The sequence below is a fragment of the Oreochromis niloticus genome, linkage group LG19 (genome assembly GCF_001858045.2).
Source record: "Oreochromis niloticus isolate F11D_XX linkage group LG19, O_niloticus_UMD_NMBU, whole genome shotgun sequence".
NCBI classification, from domain to species: Eukaryota; Metazoa; Chordata; class Actinopteri; order Cichliformes; family Cichlidae; genus Oreochromis; species Oreochromis niloticus.
Genome location: NC_031983.2, coordinates 16,853,271 through 16,871,441, shown reverse-complemented (window position 1 = coordinate 16,871,441; position 18,171 = coordinate 16,853,271). Strand labels below are relative to the sequence as shown.

General features: G+C 41.3%; 1 protein-coding gene and 1 long non-coding RNA gene across 2 annotated transcripts; one reads left to right on the top strand and one right to left on the bottom strand.

The window, feature by feature from the left end:
* The first annotated feature begins 16 nt into the window (after positions 1-16).
* On the top strand, positions 17-6,608 carry LOC106098062 (uncharacterized). The gene is made up of 3 exons (XR_001224151.3): positions 17-137; positions 343-409; positions 4,556-6,608. It is a non-coding gene; the product is annotated as an uncharacterized LOC106098062 (long non-coding RNA).
* On the bottom strand, positions 5,461-14,736 carry lbh (LBH regulator of WNT signaling pathway). The gene is made up of 3 exons (XM_003442938.5): positions 14,494-14,736; positions 9,890-9,992; positions 5,461-7,320 (listed from the first exon to the last, which is right to left on the bottom strand). The coding sequence occupies exons 1-3, from the start codon at positions 14,520-14,522 to the stop codon at positions 7,096-7,098; spliced, it is 357 nt and encodes a 118-aa protein (XP_003442986.1). The 5' UTR covers positions 14,523-14,736; the 3' UTR covers positions 5,461-7,095.
* Between the last annotated feature and the right edge of the window lie 3,435 nt (positions 14,737-18,171).

Here is an 18,171-nt window from a genome sequence, read left to right as displayed (position 1 = left end):
AGATTTCGCAAGCTGATAGTGACTTTCACTGACACATTTCTTATATTTTTAGCAGCAGTCGAACTAGTTTGCACCTTTGAAGTCGTAGGATGTGCAAAAAGAAAGTAGTTGACAATAGAGAAAAATCCAGCTAACAGGTACTTAAGTACTTTTTGTGCACAGTATGGTTTTATGCATTTTTACGCTTATGCATCATATAATTTCAGCACTATTATGGTTTAATTAATGAAAATGTCTGAAAGGCTTTTTTTTGCTACTTGCATAGGGTGAGCTGCTTCAGCTATTTTATAGAAAAGCATTCAATGCATATTTAAAACATTTTGTTCATTGTCTGTTATACAGGTCCTCATCATAATGCACTGAGAGGTCAGTGCATCATTAACAAAGCAGCAGTCACAGGCAACAAAGGGTAAGAACAGATCATTTGAAAAGTAAACAGTTGGAGCAGAAATAACCAACGGAAAACATAAAAAAACCCCTGTGTTTTGATTTCACTAATCAAAACACAATTCCTTTAAACATTAAAACTGGTTAGCAATAAACAGGGAAAGTACAGAGTACACTCAGAAGTTCAATCATTTCAGGCTCTTGGTTGAAGTTGGACTAGACTTTCTTTCAGGATGTGCAACCTTTGCAGTGGCCTAAATTTCTTTAAATTGAAACAATGTTCGTTGAACAGATATGTTTCCATAGGTAACTGCCTTTGTGCTCATTAAATCTCTCTCTCGTCAGAGCTTAAAATCTTTTTACTCATGTTAAATTGTTCTTCAGCAGGATTCCTGTTAGTCATATATCAGACGTCATTCAGGTATTGATGATATACATCTCAAGTCCTCCAACGCAGCCTTTTAAAGTAGTGTAAATCTTTGCATATGTCATTTGTTTCTTTTACCCACAGTTATGGGCTGTTCTACTAATACAAATTACCTCAGCATTGAGGGATGTGTGTGCACAGAGCGGTCGATGCGTCTTAGTGTGTCAGAGCATGCACACGGCAGCCTACTCTGTGTGCTCGCTCGCGAGTGCACGCATGGGGAGTGAGGTAGAGATGGACTGACAGACAGCGTAAAAGAGAGAGTGCACTTAGTTAAACTCAAGACTTTTCCATGACTTGCTCCCTGTGGCATGCACTCTATCTGAGAGACTAATTGAACTGCATGGCTTTATCAGTATAAACTTTTCAAGGGTCAGCTCCATCACTTCAGAAGACGATGGAAAAACGTTGTGTTTTTTCAGACTGGTGGCAGCTCACCTTCGAATAAAAAGCGGCAGCTCCACAAGATTGATGACGGTTGTTTAAGAAAATTTAGCAAAAGAATTTTGCTCATTTTCTCCCAATCATATTCCCTAAGAGAATTCCTCTTATCGGAGAGCTCGAGTATTTTTAATCCATGGAAAAGTTAAAACACAAACACTTGTTTGCTGATAAAAGACAACTTGGGAGGTAAGTGTAGTTAGTGTAAATCACCTTCTTTTTTTCTTTTTACAGTGAAAGTTATGACCAAACTGACTGATAGCGCTCGACATGAGCAACAACACTGATTTAAGTTAAACATGCCTTTCCCCTTACATAAGTCCATGTGGGAGAGAGAGAGAGAGTGACTTTTTAGGCATAGTACGCTGTGTTTTGGTTTATTTTAAATAGAATCTATTGATAGCCCTTTAATGAGGTTTTACTGGAAAGAAAAAAAACCCCATTTGGTTTGTTTTTTTATATAACATTCTTGCCTCTGATGACCTATTGCGTTTTTTTGTTTTTTCAAAGAGGGGATGGTTAGATCTTCCCTTTCGCTTCTCTTCCTCTACAAACCGACATGTCTCAGCTTTACATCTGTAACAAGGCACACACAACGCTGTCACTCCATTTTTATTTTCTGTCTGTTTAACTCCATGTCCCCGTCTCTCTGTCCTCACTTTTTCCACTCTGATCTCTACGGAATAGCAGCAGCCTGTGGCTTAGCACATTAACGCACAAAACTCCGACACAAAGTGGACGCCAGCGGTCTTGTATTGATCAAAGCTTTAAAAGCTTTAAACTGAGATGCACCTTGCATCACTGTTAAACAGAGAGCTCAGTCCCGGGGTGCTCTGACTCATCAGTCCTCTGGGCTTTTAGCTGTGTATCCAACTGTTGCATTATGTCTTGTCTGATGACTTTCATAGAGCGGATTTGTAGAGTTGCGCATGCTTGAGTCCGGTTATCTTTGCAGGGATGCAGGATTTGTTTCAAATAGCAATTTATGGTGTTTTGTTCCCGATTGGTTTATCACATGTATCAGCGGTGTAGTGTCATTTGGAAAGTACATTGGTTACATTTTATTGGGCAATAATGGCGCTGAACAAAATCACAGGTGTCACTTTTACTATGGTTGCATTTTACCTTATCTCACTGAGCCTTATTTAGATTGGCCACCAAGAGAGATGAAAGGTCTTTGACCTATGATTTAGCAATGTCAAGGCGCAGGTGTCATTATGCTCTCCCTCCTCATCATCCTTCATTTTACCCCCCTGACTCCTTCACCTTTTAATCCCCCCTTCTTGTTCGCATCCCTCTCCATGTATCTTATTCTAACTCTTCCCTTGCTAACAGTGCCAGATATGTGTCTACGCTTGGTAGGCCGACTCCAGACAGGTTATAAATAACTATCTGAGTTTTTGCTTCATGTCCTGAGAGCTCTACTTTCTTCTCACACTTGAGGAACCATGGGAAAAGAATCTTTCCCTTACGCACATGGCGCTCATAATAACAGACACAGTTGTACATAAAACCGTCAAGCCCCTGCACCCCTTTGCAAGCTTAGCACAAACACAGAGGCACAGTTATGCATGAACACAAAGAATAAAACTCAGTGGCTTACAGAGTAAGGTTGCAGCGCTAAAATAGCAAGGGAACTGTTTATAATGAAACAAAACCTGAAGTGTGGGAATGCAGAGAGCATTTCTACTGTTGTGTAAGTATGGGGATGTTGTTGGAACAACAGAATGGAATAAAAGTACGGGATAGCGAAAGAACAAGAAAACAATCAAAGTGGAGCAGAAAGGGAAAAATCTAAAGGGGCGCTAGGGCGTAAAGGGTAAGCATTTTGTTTAATGGTATGTTTTAGGAAATAAAAAGGGGTTCTTGTGAGTTTATGCGCAGAGGAGTGATAGTGAAGCAGTGTTAATGTGGACTATAGCTGGGAGTCGAGGCGAATTCAGGGGTTGGCAGGTCAGACTCTGCTGACACACCGGGATCAGCGATGGGATTGTTTCCATTGGAAAGAATTCCAAGAATGAGCTAGAAGAGCTATCAGTGACTTCACTCGGAGGACTCTGACAGCAGTTTTAATACACAGCCAGGCGCACACGCTCTCACACACTTTTAAAGATACTGCATCTCATGCCAACAATGGTGTGCGAGACACACTCCCTCCCGTGTCACAGAGTTCTCAGTGACTCTGACCGAGCAGTCATCTTACCAGTTGCAAAATGAATGCTGTCACCTCTGACCACAAACACTACAGTTAGCAAAAAAGATTTACAGTGTGAAGAAACTTTGACTGAATATAAGATGAATTTAGTTCAATTCCTACAGGCCACAGTTAAATTTAATAGAAAAGTATGCTTAGAAATGATGCACATTTTGGGAAACATTTCTTTTAATTTACCTAAAAACAACATAACTGAGTAAGTTAGAGCTGAGTTAGCTCACTGTTTTTTCAGGAAGCAAAATGTTGGTGTGCCGTAGAAGTCCTTAGTGATAGGTTTAATTCACAGTGGCTTTGCAACACAACAAAACAATCTGATGCAAATGGTGTTAAGTCCTGTGTTTTCACTTTCTTACCTTTCAGCATTATTGAAAAAAAAAAAAAAACGCGAATGAGGAAACAGCTTGAACTTGTTTCAAGGAACATTTTAAGGTGTTACAAGTAAACATTCCTGCAGTCAGATCTTAACTTGTCCTGATGAGGGTATTATAACTTTATTGTTCTGTCATTTGCTTCTCTCAGATTTGTTAGGTTTGAAGGGGGAAAAACAAATACAGTTTACAGGGTTGCAAAAAGTCTAACTTCAAAGGTTCTTTACTGAGTTAATCAGCTACAAAGTGACTGAAGAAAAAGAGCTGAAAATAAGAACTGCTCAAAATGTCAAAGTTCCATGGAAAGATGCTGGAGGGCCCGCTTTTATATCTCCCTTAACCTCGGAAACACAGGACCTTTCTTTATTAAACCTGAAGTATATTGCTTTCTTCAGCAATATTTGACAGACGCCGTGGAGTTCAGAGGTCTCTGGCTGACGTCATATGATTGCGTAGCTGGATGCAAGTTCAGTCAGCCTCTCAAAGGGCTGTAGTTATCCTTTTCTAACTTCTTGTGATTTCTTCTTTCCATGATCTCATGACTTTTTCCACTGAGATCAAGAAACAGCTATTAAGAATGTCACAAAGGACATTCATTTTCTAGTCTATTCAAAACCAGACGCGGCGGCTTCCTGGGCCAGACACACACATTCTGCAGCCGACCACCATTATCAGCTGGGGGGTATTAATAACTCTTTATGTTCCATTTTTTTCCAGGAAGAAGGAAGCGGGACAGAATGACCTTTCTTTGTTCCATTTCCAGGAAGTGACCCTAAGGCCCCAAGAGTACCACCTTGGCCAGTATATGAGGCCCTTGGCCCCCAAAGGGCCTACTGCAGCAACTCTGATGAACTATTCCCAGTACCAGGCAATCAAAGCTGACCTCGAGGGTCACAAATAGAGCACATGGCAGCAAATCACCTGAGAAGTTTCCATTGTAACAGTGATCAGAAAGCTTTTTGTTTAGTCCCTTAACCCCCCCCCAGTTCCCGGTTACAGCTTTTCCACTCAACCACATTTTATTAGTCTCGTTTCATTGTGGGGAGTGTTTATGAGTAGTGCTTGAGGAGCTGCTTCCTCAGGTTAAGACAGCGTTCTATCCTTAATTTTGCAGAAAATGGTAAAGTCTTTCAAAAAACTGGCAGGGAAACCCATCATTCTTTATACTGCCGGATAACACCACCTTATTCTAAACGTAGCAGTTAAAAAATAAATACATTTTTAAAGAACTTAAAATGAAATCGGTTCAGTGTTCAGGAATGAGGTTTTGCTTTTACTAGGTGTAACACTGTGTGCAAGCTGTAGACAGGAAGTAACATGTGGCCTGCTCTCGCTTCTATATATACACACACATATATTTGATACATGCATCTGTTTTCGTAGAGAGAGAGAAAGATTCTGTATGCGAAAGATGCGAAGCAGGAAGTAATACTGCTTTTCTCTAACCATTGCAGGTGAAGTGAGTGGAGAGAAAGGGGGGTAGGGGTTAAGATAGAGAATGTAAGTAAACACTGAAGTAAAGTCTCTTGGAAGATACTTCAAATGTGCTGGAGGACTACCCCTCTAAAAACAGCCATTTACTTGTACTGTAAACATGGAAGTCAGACTCACACAGCTGGATAGCAAATTCAAATGTTTATTTACAGCCTTTGTAATAGTCACTGAGAAGAGTGGTCTAAATACAAAAATAACAGGAAAAAAAACCAAGAGAAAGATGGCGGCTTATCTCCCTGAGCTTTACAAAAAACAATGTGGGACCTGCAGGTGACAGGAGAGAGAGATGTTCTGTACACAGCCCTAATGCCACAAAAATGAGAAAATACAAAGACAATATCTCAGACATGCTTCTACAACAGTTAGAAACGGACCCCACAAACAGCAAGTCATGATGACCGAGTGGAGAAGAACACAGAAACACTATAGGCAAATAAACGGACACATTACTACCAGAGAACCAGTAACAATATTAACAGCTTTTGGCAAACATCAGGAGTTCCAAGAACGACGTGAACAAAGATTACGTCTGCAAACTGTGTCCCACAGTGTGAATTCTCTACAACCTGTACTTCATGGTGTTGCTTCAAAAGTATGGCTGTTTAAAAAAAACAAAACAAAAGAGGAAGACTGGGAAAGACAATCCAATGTGTACAGCTCAGAGTGAATCTCAGACTTTGTCTTTCTAAAAAGTTACAAAGAAATCAAGAAAAAAGACGATCAGTGCACTACAAGGCCTCGGGGGTTGGCTCACTAGGAACAAGTATTTACATATCCTTCATTGGGTCTGTACATTGCTTTATTAAGTGCTTTTCAAAATTTAACATTTCCCATCCTTATTCAGCTTTTCGCTTTGAACAGCAGCCTGTCTGTGACACTTTTTGTTCTCAGTCATACCGTTTTGCTGCATCATCAAAATACTGTCCATCATAAGGCTTTCAGGAGGCCAGTGTCACGAGGGGGATCATAGCATAACTTGACTTTGGTACATAACGGGTAAAAATGAACTCGTTCCACATATATTTATCATGCATACCATTTTTCACCTCTTTGATTTTCACAACACTTCTATTTTTTTCCCCTTTATTTATTTTTTTAAATGCGAGTGGCTGACAGTGAAGGACAAAAAACCCCTAAAACATTCCCAACAACATTTTGCACAAAACCCATTCAACAGACAAGTCACAAAGTTTCAGCTTCTCCAGAACAGACAAGTCTACAGCAGTGGCAATTACAATAATAACATAGCAAACCAGATTCTGAACACAAACATGGACAGTGTACTGTACAATAATTCCCACGGGTACCACAATAGTTCTGCATACAAGTAGGAAGCCTCTAGGGTCATGACGCCAGCCATTTTGAAGTTAGGTACAGAGCAGTAGTAGCCTCCTGCAGTGCGAGACCTGTCCATGGAGCACTGAGCTGCCGCTGTCCAACAGGACATCCGGTCTGGGCCGAGACACACACGGTGGTAAGAAGTAGGTGAAGGTTAGAGGTGTGCATTGTCTGATCTCTTCCAAGTCTGTTTTCGATGGATTTGCAGTCCAGGAGGATAAGTTACGATGTCATAAAAGTGTGTTTATGTGTGCATATTGCTTCTCTCGTGGAGTGATTTTTTTCTTCTTTTTTGGTGTCATGGGAAACGAGACGGCGTCTGTCAGTTGAGTGAACTGGAGTGCTGATGTGAAGTATAACCAGTGTATGAAACGGGAGAGTCCATCAGAAAGAAGAAAGAGTGTATGGGTGCTAGAACACAGCCTCTAGTGCTGCAAGTTCTGTGCTGGCTGTCCATTTTGAATGTTGCTATTCTGTTCCTCTTCTTCCTCCTCTTCATCCTCCTCCTCCTCCTCACTGACCAAAAACTCCTCTGGAGGCCAGCGGAGCTCCCCGCTCTCGACTTCTCCTTCTGTCGGCTCAACCACAATGGATGGGAGGCGATCTTTGAGCTTACAGCAGCGGTCAAAATCCGAGGGGTCTGGGAATATCTGTAGAGAAAATACACAAATGGTTATTAATCTGTCATTAGCTGAACGGGGATACTACTTGGGCTCTGAAATGTAGAGGAGAGTCAGGTATCCCCCCAAAAAAGTTATTTGCAAGCAAGGCTTTTGGATTCCTACAACTTAACTTGAATCTTGTACAAGTGTTGCAGGCAACATTATAGGGCTGCAACGAAGGAGGAAGTGATGCGAAGACTAAACATCTGTGATAGGAACGGGGTTGATTAAAATCCCAGTGGCATACCTGCGTTTGCCCAACCCACAGTCCTTCAGTTATAGCAGCTTTCTGCATAGATGCTGCACAAGGGTCTGTATGGGTAAATGAGGCATCTCTAGCAGGACTTAGGATAAATGCTGCCTCATGTTTAATCTCAATGTCTTGGAAGGAATTGTGCCAAGCAGCTCATAGCTGCTTATGAACGTCACCCGCAACTCGGAGGATTATACAATAGCATAATCATAACATTTTAAACCAAGAGTTAAAAAAAGTAAAATTTCACTGCAACATGATTTGTGCATAATTAGGAAACCTATCCCTGTAACAGTCAGCTTCTGAATATTGTACACTTCTGTGGATGTCAAGTCAAACATCTCCTCGGAAAGAACACGAAATCTGTTGCGTTATCTGCAAATCCATGTATGCTGATAAATGTGGAGTGCCACACTAAAATATTTGGATCTGAACTGAAGGGCATGAGAGACAGACTGACAACAGAGATTACACGCATTCCCTGTCCTGGCAAGATTTGACATCAACCTCCGACTTTCTCTGTTCTCAGGAACAGGAGGAATGGCCCAGGGGAAAAAAGCCTGCCACTCCTGGTCCAAGAACAGCAGTTTTTTTTCCCCCCTCTTTTTTGCTGTTGTTTGGATAAAGTGGATGAATATTTTTAGACCTGCATATTTCATTCCTAGACATTATGGGGGTGGGGTAAAGGGGGCGATGTCGCTGTCTGGGCATAGAGCCGAGTGGAAAGAAAGCATTAGATGGGGCAGGAGAGAAAGTGAGACAAAAGATAGAGGAGATCCAGCTGTGTCCAAGTCTCCATGAATTCCATAGGAGACAGATGAGAAGGGAGGAAAAAGAGAAAAAAGCAAACAAGGAAAATCTCCCAGGTTATAAAAGGTTGTACGTGTCCATTAGTCCTTTTTTTTTTACATTCTTCAAACCCAGGTGCATAACGGACCGTGCCAAGTAAATGCCATGTAATTATGTGTGCACGCAGATCCGTATTTATGTGTAATGCTTGAGTCGATCTGCATTTCTGGCCAGCATCGCTAATCCTCACTGTGCGTCAGCACCAAGGGGAGTTGGGCAGTGAGTGACCTTGCCTTCGGACCCCTAGCTAACACATGTAATCACTTTTGCTTCCAATGACAGGAAGTGAAGACACATCACCCAGGCACAATGTAGGCTATTTTAAGCTCTTCTAGCGTGGTTAGTTGTGGAGGTGGGGGGGGCACTGTATGCCTGAATCATGACATTGCCTTGTGATAATTCAGAAAGTCAACATCTACTCAGTTTTCACCATCTACTATTATAGCTCGTATTTATTTTAGTAGCTTTTGTAATAGCATCTGGGATTTCATGGCCGTGGTTACTAGAGTCAAAGTCCTAGGAACTTATAATAGAGGAAGCTACTGGTGGAGCATCACCGGTTCATACAGGGCTGCTCTAAGGAGATCCTGGGACATTGGGCAGGATAAGGATAGAAAGAGTGAGGGAGTGACACACTGGCACCCTCCTTTTCTCTTGGCCCCTCTCAGACAGACTCACAGCTGTGGTGTGAATTGAGTGGAAAGGAAGCAGGCCTCTTCCTCTAGGTCAGTCTACATCCTCTCTGAGTCTTAGTCTTCACACACAGCTCTATAAGGTTTATAAATGCACTGACACTATAATGAAGTTGTAAATGGTCAAAATGAGCTTAACAGGAGACGACCTCTTCGATAAGTATTCCATCTTCCTGTTAATTTTCCACTATAGAATGAGTATTGACAGAAAGCCTTTTAATTCTTTGACGGTAAAATAATGAAGCAGCTGCATGTTCAAATAATTTCGTTTCCAAGATGACCCTGCTCAGCTGACAGCAAAACAAAGCCTTTGGCTACAACTTGTCAAGACCACCTGATAACTGCTTTTAAAAGCACTAATCTGTTGAGGGTTTATTTTTGTGACAGACCTCGGAAAATTGTAATTCGCAGACCTCAGATAAGTCCGTCGGATAGACAGACTTTGAAGTTGTAACAACAATAATCTGCAATGTCCTTTCCATAACATTTTAGAATTTAAAAAAAAAAAGAAAGAAAGAAAGAAACAGCACAAGGGCTGTGCAATTTAGCGGTAATGCTTTCTTATCATTGTAATTGTAAATATTTGCTTAGCTCGTAATGGTGGAAGAAAAAAAAAAAATCACTATATCATTAGATGATACTCAGATTCAAGATAATAAATTGACAAAAACGGGTATGAAATGACAATGCCGTGTAAAAATGCACAGGCTGGGAATTTGGAAGGAGGTGCTGTTTATCTGTCATGCATGCACGTGTGTCCTACCTGGAAGGAGAGTCTGTCCTTGCTGGGGCTGAGCCTCATGTCCTCCATGGGGGTGCTGTTGATCATCACCTCAGTCATATCTCGGCTGGGCACAAACACTGGGCTGTAGGGTTGAAAGAAGAAGACAGGCAATGTGATTAGACACAGTGACGATCATAGCACAGTTGCCCGGCATCTGCAGAGAAAATAAAAACACTAAGAAGATTTATAGTGTTGAATTATCCAAATGTTTCTAATCAATAATAATGTAATCCCCATGTATTTAGTATGGCATACTACTGTGCAGACTGTATACAGTGAAGATAAATGGATAAAAGTTCAAAGGCTATAATAACTAACACAAGCATGCCATAGAGAGAGAGAGAGAAACACTTATCAAACCATCTATTTGCAGCCCAGGTCTGAAAGTTATGGTTGATCTATTTCCCTGCTGATGTTTGACAGTTTTGTTTATACTCTGCGCATCTCCACCACAACACAACAAGCATCCAGTCCGTCTGCTTTGCTAATGCACTGCAAAGCTGCAGAGCTCATGATGCGGCTTGCATAAGGTGGCCGTTTCTCAATACAGAGTGATGTGCTCTTGCGCTAGCAACCAGAGAACAGTCATTGTGAGAGTGTGCTGGGGGCGTGCTGTGGTATTTGACTGGGGAGGAACTTGATGCACTCAGTTCCATCAAAGCTTGGCCAAACTTTCCATTTTAGATGAAAGTAGCAAGAGGTTGTTTATCCAAGCTCAGTGCATTCACTATCCAGCATTGTCGCAGTAACGCTTAAAGCAGGTCCCAAGACTCGCATAGATGCCGTCTTGAGACAAGATGCTGAGCGGCCTTCTCACGCTCTCTATTTAAAGCCTGGTGCCTAGTGGTCAGTGGCCACAGGCTTGTGGTTTGTGTGGTCACTGGCTAAAAAGGACAAAGAAAATAGAGCATGCCAAGAAGCTCACTCACATGCTCACATTATCCAGTTTGATGGGCTTGCTTATTTATTTTTTGGGACAAGATGTGTGGGCTTCACTTAACCTACTTTGAATCAGAAATTCAGAAGGAGGGTTTATTTTTAGGTGCATTAGAAGCATGAAAATGATTTTTTTTTTTTTTTAAAAAAAGGTAGGCTTTGGTGAAAATGGTATTATGGTATAATTTTTCTATTTTTTTTAAAGATTGTCAGAGAATTCAGCAGATAGTGCAGAGATATTTCTTTCTTTAATAAAATATGTATCTTGATAAGGGAAAAAAGTCTCTCTGAAAATAAATCTGTCAAACCCTCACTTTCACTTCATCTGCCATTACATGGAATATATTATGTGGAATTTCTGTGTAAAGTACAGTTCTGGCTTATTATCTCCATGCATGACTCATTCAAAGCGCAGCGTCCTGACAATCCCCTCTGCATTGCTTCAACCTCCATGTTTGAATGGAAGATTTTTATTGTTGACATCTGGGTTTTTTTTGGGAAATTGTCAAGATGACACCAACCCACAAAACCTTTATTACACTTTGTACTGAGAACACCTAACATTAACAACGTAAGAGAGCCACAGGCTAGAACAGCCACAGGCTCATTCACTGTTCCCTGGTACAACCCAGGATTTCTAGGTCTCCGCTTTGTGCATCTGAACCTTTAATCAGTACCATCAACTTTTGAATACAACACATGTGCCTATACACACACACTACAGTTTTTATGTAACCTAAATTAAGATGGGGTTATTAACAAGGAGGACTGAATCATGAGATATGAGACACTCAGTCGGAGATCTTTAACCCCTGGGGCATAGAAATAATCAATTTTTCCATCCCTAAATATACACAACTTCTTGTTGTTTCAGAAGGAAAGGCTGCCATCATAGCCGGGTGTACAATGACTCTGAAAATGTTAAAATTAAAAAGCTTCCGTCTGAATCACTGTTAAGTAACCTTTTCTGCGCTAGTCAGACGACTGGCTGAAACAATAGCCGGATATCCAGAAATAAAACCAGGAGGCTTGAGGGATATGCAAGGTTTAGGATGGAAAAAAAAGTCAGCTCAGGTTATTCTTTAACTAATATCATCGCTGAGTGGGGTTCAGAGGAGCGTGAGGCAGACATGCAAAAACAGCAGAGGTGGAGACAGAAGGATGACAGTGAAGACCTGAGCAGGAGGAGGAGAGGGGAAAGGGAGGGAGAGAAGGAAAAGAAAGATAAACACTTAGGACTTGCCAGTCATATTTCTGTTCGGGGATCTATAAACATCCTGCTCAGCTAAGAATAACAGAACATCAGCCTAATAAAACACAAAGGGGCACAATGAGGAGGAAGTAGGGGTGCACGAGTAACAAGTCAACCTGGGGGGAAACAAACATGCGCCAATTGTCCTGGAATTACTGCTTCAAGTGTCAGGGAGGGATCGACGACATGCCCCTCTCAAAGAGGACGCAGGAGTTATCCAAGCAACCAAGTGGTATAGATTAGATGCATTCAGCATGACCGCAACTCGCATGCTTACATGTGAAGATGACCTTAACAGAGTTAAGGAACAGACCGCCTAGTTCTGTAAGCAAGAAACGAATTAAAGATACATGACCTCAATGATTAATCGGTGAGGCTGGTGGTGCAGATGGCAGTTAATCTCCTACCTCTTGACCCAGTCAGCCTAATGCATACCTGGTCCTGCCAGCTTCCGAATGCCTCAGCCAGCCAGGCCACAGATAGCCAGTACCATCACGAGGCCACTACGGTCCAATATGTTCTTGACCATGTGTCCAAAGTTTAGAGCAATTCAGTTAATTAGTTGATTGCTGGGTTCAAGTGTAGCTCTTTAAAGCGCTTGATGTATCAAATCTGCTCTATTTTTATTCCTTACAACGCTGGCCTTACACTGGCGCCTTTCCGATACAATATGCAGCAATGACATACAAACGAACTTCTTTGGGTTTCTAAAGGAAAGCCCTTCCAATTGCTGTCAAAAATCTTCCTTTTCAAAACATGAACAAAAACTGTCTCTTTGTTAAATAAATGTGATGGTAGTTTCATTCACCTGTCCCTGGACTACAAGGAGGCTAGCTCCATGCTAGTTCCTTGCTTCTCTGTGGACGCTGACTGGAGCCCAAATGGTCTTTGCAACAATCTCACGCCACAAGAGGAATCTGAAACTTGCATTATTAACATTGTTTCCCCTCTGAACACCCCCGCTAGTCCTTACTACTACTACTACTACTACTACGACGACGATCATAAATCTAAGGCAATGTGGCAAACACAGGGCGAAGCTGATGACGTTCGGTGCCAAGTGCTGTGCTTTCCACCACCCAAGTCACACAGCTCTGCAGGTATGCGGGGCTCAATGAGTAGGACCCTCAGAAGTGAGCAGGAACAAATGAGTTGAATCCAGATTCCTGTGGGCTGACCATCACTGAAAACACATATACCAGTGTCCTCTGCGATGTATGTGGAAAATTATCTCTTTACACTGTTGCCAAGTGCTTACTCATATTGAATAGTTTGAGAAACTCAACCAGTGGAAGACATTTCTCTTTATATGTGATGAAGTATTTTACACAAGATGATGGCATTTTGGGAGATAAATGTCTTCTTGCTGGCACAGAGAAAGGCAAAGACTTCAGTGCAGCATAACAATCTTGTGTCGCACTCTGAAACAGTTACGCCACTCTGATAAAACTAAAGAAGTGAAGGTTTCTGACAGCAGTAACATACAAACGACAGAAGCGCAAGCCTACTGTAAGTAAGCTCAGGCGAGAAAGCAACGTGTGGTTAAAACAAAGAGGTCGATTTTGAACTTCCTGGTAGAGACAAACAGAGGCCTACTGAGGTTTTAACAGTACTTGCAAAACCATTTTTTCAAAGCAACTTGCATATCCTCTGTACAGAAAGGAAAACATTTGACAGAAGAGAATTAAAAATGCCTGAACAAACAAAGACACACGCCTTATTCTTCTATCAAAGAGTGAATTATTGAGTCATGGTAGGCTACTGATTGCCGGCTATGGAAAATGTAACACTGATAACAGATATTAGTAATAGATAGGGCGCACTTCTCTTTTTGCACGTGCAGTATTTAAGACCAAAGACTGAAAGCAAAGGTCCTATTACATTCACATACAGCAAAGTAAGCCTATATGTTCCGAGCTTCCAAAAATGGCTTGAAAGTGTGAAGAGATCAACTTACATTTATTGTCAAATGGACTGAAATAAGCTGAAAATGATGATAGCACAATGAGACTAATGCACCTTTCTAAACTGGCGCATGGAGCAGTGCCTAAACCCTACCGAATATCCTGGTAACTGTTTGGCTTTTATTTTTTCAAGACAGACCTAGAATATTCTCGTTTTCCAATCTGAGTGCTGTGACATTTCCAATTTCAGGGGCAACACCCCACAGAAAATCTCAAAGGAAACATGAGTGGGTGTAGCAACAAAAAAAAGGGTGGCTGATTTTAAGGGAAATCACCAATCTAAATGAAACAACTAAACCCTTCATTGTTCTTGTCTGTCAGGTGCAATGCCGAGAAATCCAGCGCATGACATATAATTAGTTACGATTTTGAAAATGCATAAACAAAGAGCACACACATAAACAGGTACGAACGGAAAACAGAGTACTCACCAGTATATCTGCGGTGAAAATACAGACATGAATTCACACCTGCTGTCACTTCTGCTGGGAGATCTAATTGCTGCCGCTTACTTCTCTTTACTTTTATTTATTTATGTATTTATTATTTTCTTTCTCTTTGTCTTCACAAAAGCAAAACGGGATGCTCACGCAAAGCGAAAGTCACTGTTCAGCGAAGTCTCGAAAGCCTGCCCTTCAAATTGGTGCGTCTGATCAGATCCACAGCTGTGGCGGAGCATTTATGCGAGAGGCGTGTACTCGAGCAGCCAGAGACACACCTCTCCTCAGCACGAGCCAAAAATCCTCAATGGCAGCTCATTAACGGCAAGAGCCAATCAGAGCACAGGCTGACTGGAGCTCATCCAGCCTCCAGCCCTGATGACGGCAAACGCGGCTGAACCCGCTCATTGGGGACGGGCGAAGAGATGCTGCGCGATGATTTGCAGTCTCTAAGGCAACTAAATGACAGCCTTACCTCCCCTTGAATGACAAAAGCACTCCGATTCGCCCGCTAGTTTATTCGTGACATTTATCCAAATGAGGAGGAAAGAAAGGCTCATTCACAAATATATTCCAAGGGCAAGTCAATGTCTGTAGATTTCGGCAACAACGCAGGATGGTATCTATTTATTTATTTTGCAGCCTTTACTGTGTTATATCATAGAATGCAAGCACAAGATGACCACAGATTGTTATCAAATTATTGTCAGCGGATTTTGTTTTCCATGACCTCACCATGCTTATTCTGTGTTTTTGGTCAATATCACATAGTCGACCTTCACACCTCATAGAATGCCTATTTGCGTTTTCCGAGCACGCTATGTACTGTACATTTATTTCAGAAAGAGCAGGTGCACTCTTCAGGGGCTGATGATATAATGCAGGTAGGACTCCACTGCCCCCTTGTGACCAACTAAAAACAAGTTTGATTTGTTGCCCCACTCATTCAAAACGCTTTGAAATAAACGGCTTTATGATACAGCAATTAGTATCTACAATATTTCTTATATGGTTCTCCCATTTAAAACATCTTCAGTATGCCATTGACACAACATCTTGTTTGAGGCAAATTCATGTCAAACAGGCATGGCTTAGTTACTAGAAAAGAATTTGGATTGCAAAGTATATATGCTATATTTTCCACCTGCCAGCTCATGCTTTTTGAGACCTGGGTAAAAGGGAATGCCTCAGCAACAGACAGAAAGCTGAGCATTACAATATAGCTCCTCTGGGTATGAACTCCTGTGGTGCATGCAGAAAGCTGTTCAACAATATGTCCATATAGTTTTAAGCCCCTGCACTGTGGGCACTGTGTGTGTTGAAAGGGCTGCATATCTCACCGCAGTTATATTTTATTTAAAGCCCCTGCATGGTACTTAAAGCTGGTCTCAACTGTATATGTTAAAATCAAAAAGAATCTATCTATCTATCTATCTATCTATCTATCTATCTATCTATCTAGCTATAGGACTTTAACATTCACAACCTTGAATAAACCGGAGCTAAAGTTAGCAGCATTTGCCACTGATGTCAGTGCAGCATATTGTTATAAATATAAACAGGTATTTTCACTTGGTACTTTGCCATCCTATATTTTTATTCAGTGTCAGTACACCTCATTAGCAGCTACCTTGGGTTTGAGTGACTCACCCAGTTACATCATCACATCACTGTCACATGATGTCATGGGCAGCACTGCAAGAGTTTGGCGTCCCCTAACAAGACATCAAGAAACAACATATGCAAGATTTAAGATTCACTAACGCCAAATGCCCACATGATGTCACCAGTGTCAAAGAAGTTTCCGAGAAGGGACTGAATGAGATGGGTGGCAGCCAACAGGAAATGCTGTTAGCCAGGTTAAACTCATATTTAGTAATTGCATGAACTAATTTAAACTAAAGTGATTTGTTTTACAGCCCTCTCAATAACTGCATGAAACTATAACTGTAAGATGTTACCACATTGACAAGTAAAACTTGATGCTGTGCTGTAAAACAAACAGTCATAATCAGTTTATAATTACTTTTCACTTTTTTAGGATAACACATTTAATTTGAGTTAATAAAATAGAAATATAAAAAATATTATTTATGTTAATTGTCCTCAAAGTTTAGCACACAATATTTCTTTTTTTCCTTTATTACTGTCCTTATGCCTCTGTAAAAAATAAAAATTGATTTCTAAATATAGAAATAAAAAAACCTGACCTATCAAAGTAACTGTAACAAAAAAGGTCAAGGAAAATATTTACGATGCTGCAAATGAATAGTTTAGAAATGATGTGTCTGTGAAGTGAGCGTTGCACTGTTTGTCAGCATAAAGCACAGTGTTTTAATACATGATTTATTTTTGCAACCACACTGCATGAAACAAAAAGACTTGCTTCTGTTTCTGCATAAATGCCTCTCCTAGCCCTGATACTGGTTAATTGTAATTGGCGACTAGTTAATTGTAAATGATTTTAGGATTAATTACATTAACTTATCTCACAACCATGTAAAGTTAAATCTGATAATGTGAACAGTCTAAATACACAGTAGAATGGATAATATGTCTATAGCAATCCGTTCCCTCACTTAAAAAGCATGGAATCAAGAGAATGGCGACCCCCACTGTTCATTTTGCAGATGTGCTCACCAGCTGCTTTTTTTTTCATGGCTTTACAAAAACAGCTGCACATCTGGGCAGGCATGGATGTCTCGGTGGAGCAGAGGGGAGGCCGAGGACCGACTGCACAATGTGTAAATGAACGAGGCCCTGAAGGGGACGGCAGTCAACAAGCACCCGTTGTCTTCCTGGCTGCTTTTCAAAGTAGGCTTAGGTTTCTTCTTGGACTATGATCATACCAAGTAATGCTGCATCTGTCATGGTCTTCTTTTATTTATTTTCGTTCTCTTTTTCATCATCACGGTTCTCTGCTTTTGCTGACATTGAGCACAGCTTTGAACAGAAACCTACTGGAGAAGCGCCGTAAAGACATATTTCTCAGTCTCAAGAATGCGCAGCAATTCTGTGTGTTACAGCCAGGAAACATGTTTTTGCAGAATAAATCTCTCCTCCATACATCAGCCTGAGAGTTTCCATTTTCACATTGCTTTTTTTCCCCTTTCTTTTTTTAAAATATGTGTTTACATCCATTATTGTAAGCATGTGCATTCCTGTAGGTTGTACCCTGTTTGGGAATATGAGTGCTTGTAATTTTTTCTTATTCATTCATGTGTGTTTGTGCATGTGTGTTGCTTAGGGACATCTGATCACCGGGCTTGCCGCACGCCACACCGCTTGCAGGTGGTCTGTCTGCACTTAGGGGCCGAGAACATTTAATATTTCATAGGAGCAGAGTACACCCCTGGACGCCATCATTGAGTCCACATGTCCTGCAAAAAGAAAGCTGGTCTGTGAACACTCGGCTGAAATATGCGGCCTGCCGGCCCCCTCTCCACCATGCTGCTCGCTCACTTGCTGGGCCTCACAATTAAAAGCTAACCACAGCTACAGATGTTGGCAGCTGTCTTTAACCCTTGATGTGCCACTCTGTTATTGCAATCTGCTATTTTATCCTGTGTGAAATGTAGATAAAGGTCAGGTAACTTACCAGAACTTGTGTTGGTTTACAGAAAAGAAGAGGTCGTGCGCTGGAGAAAGAAAAGCAGAAGCCAAGAAAAA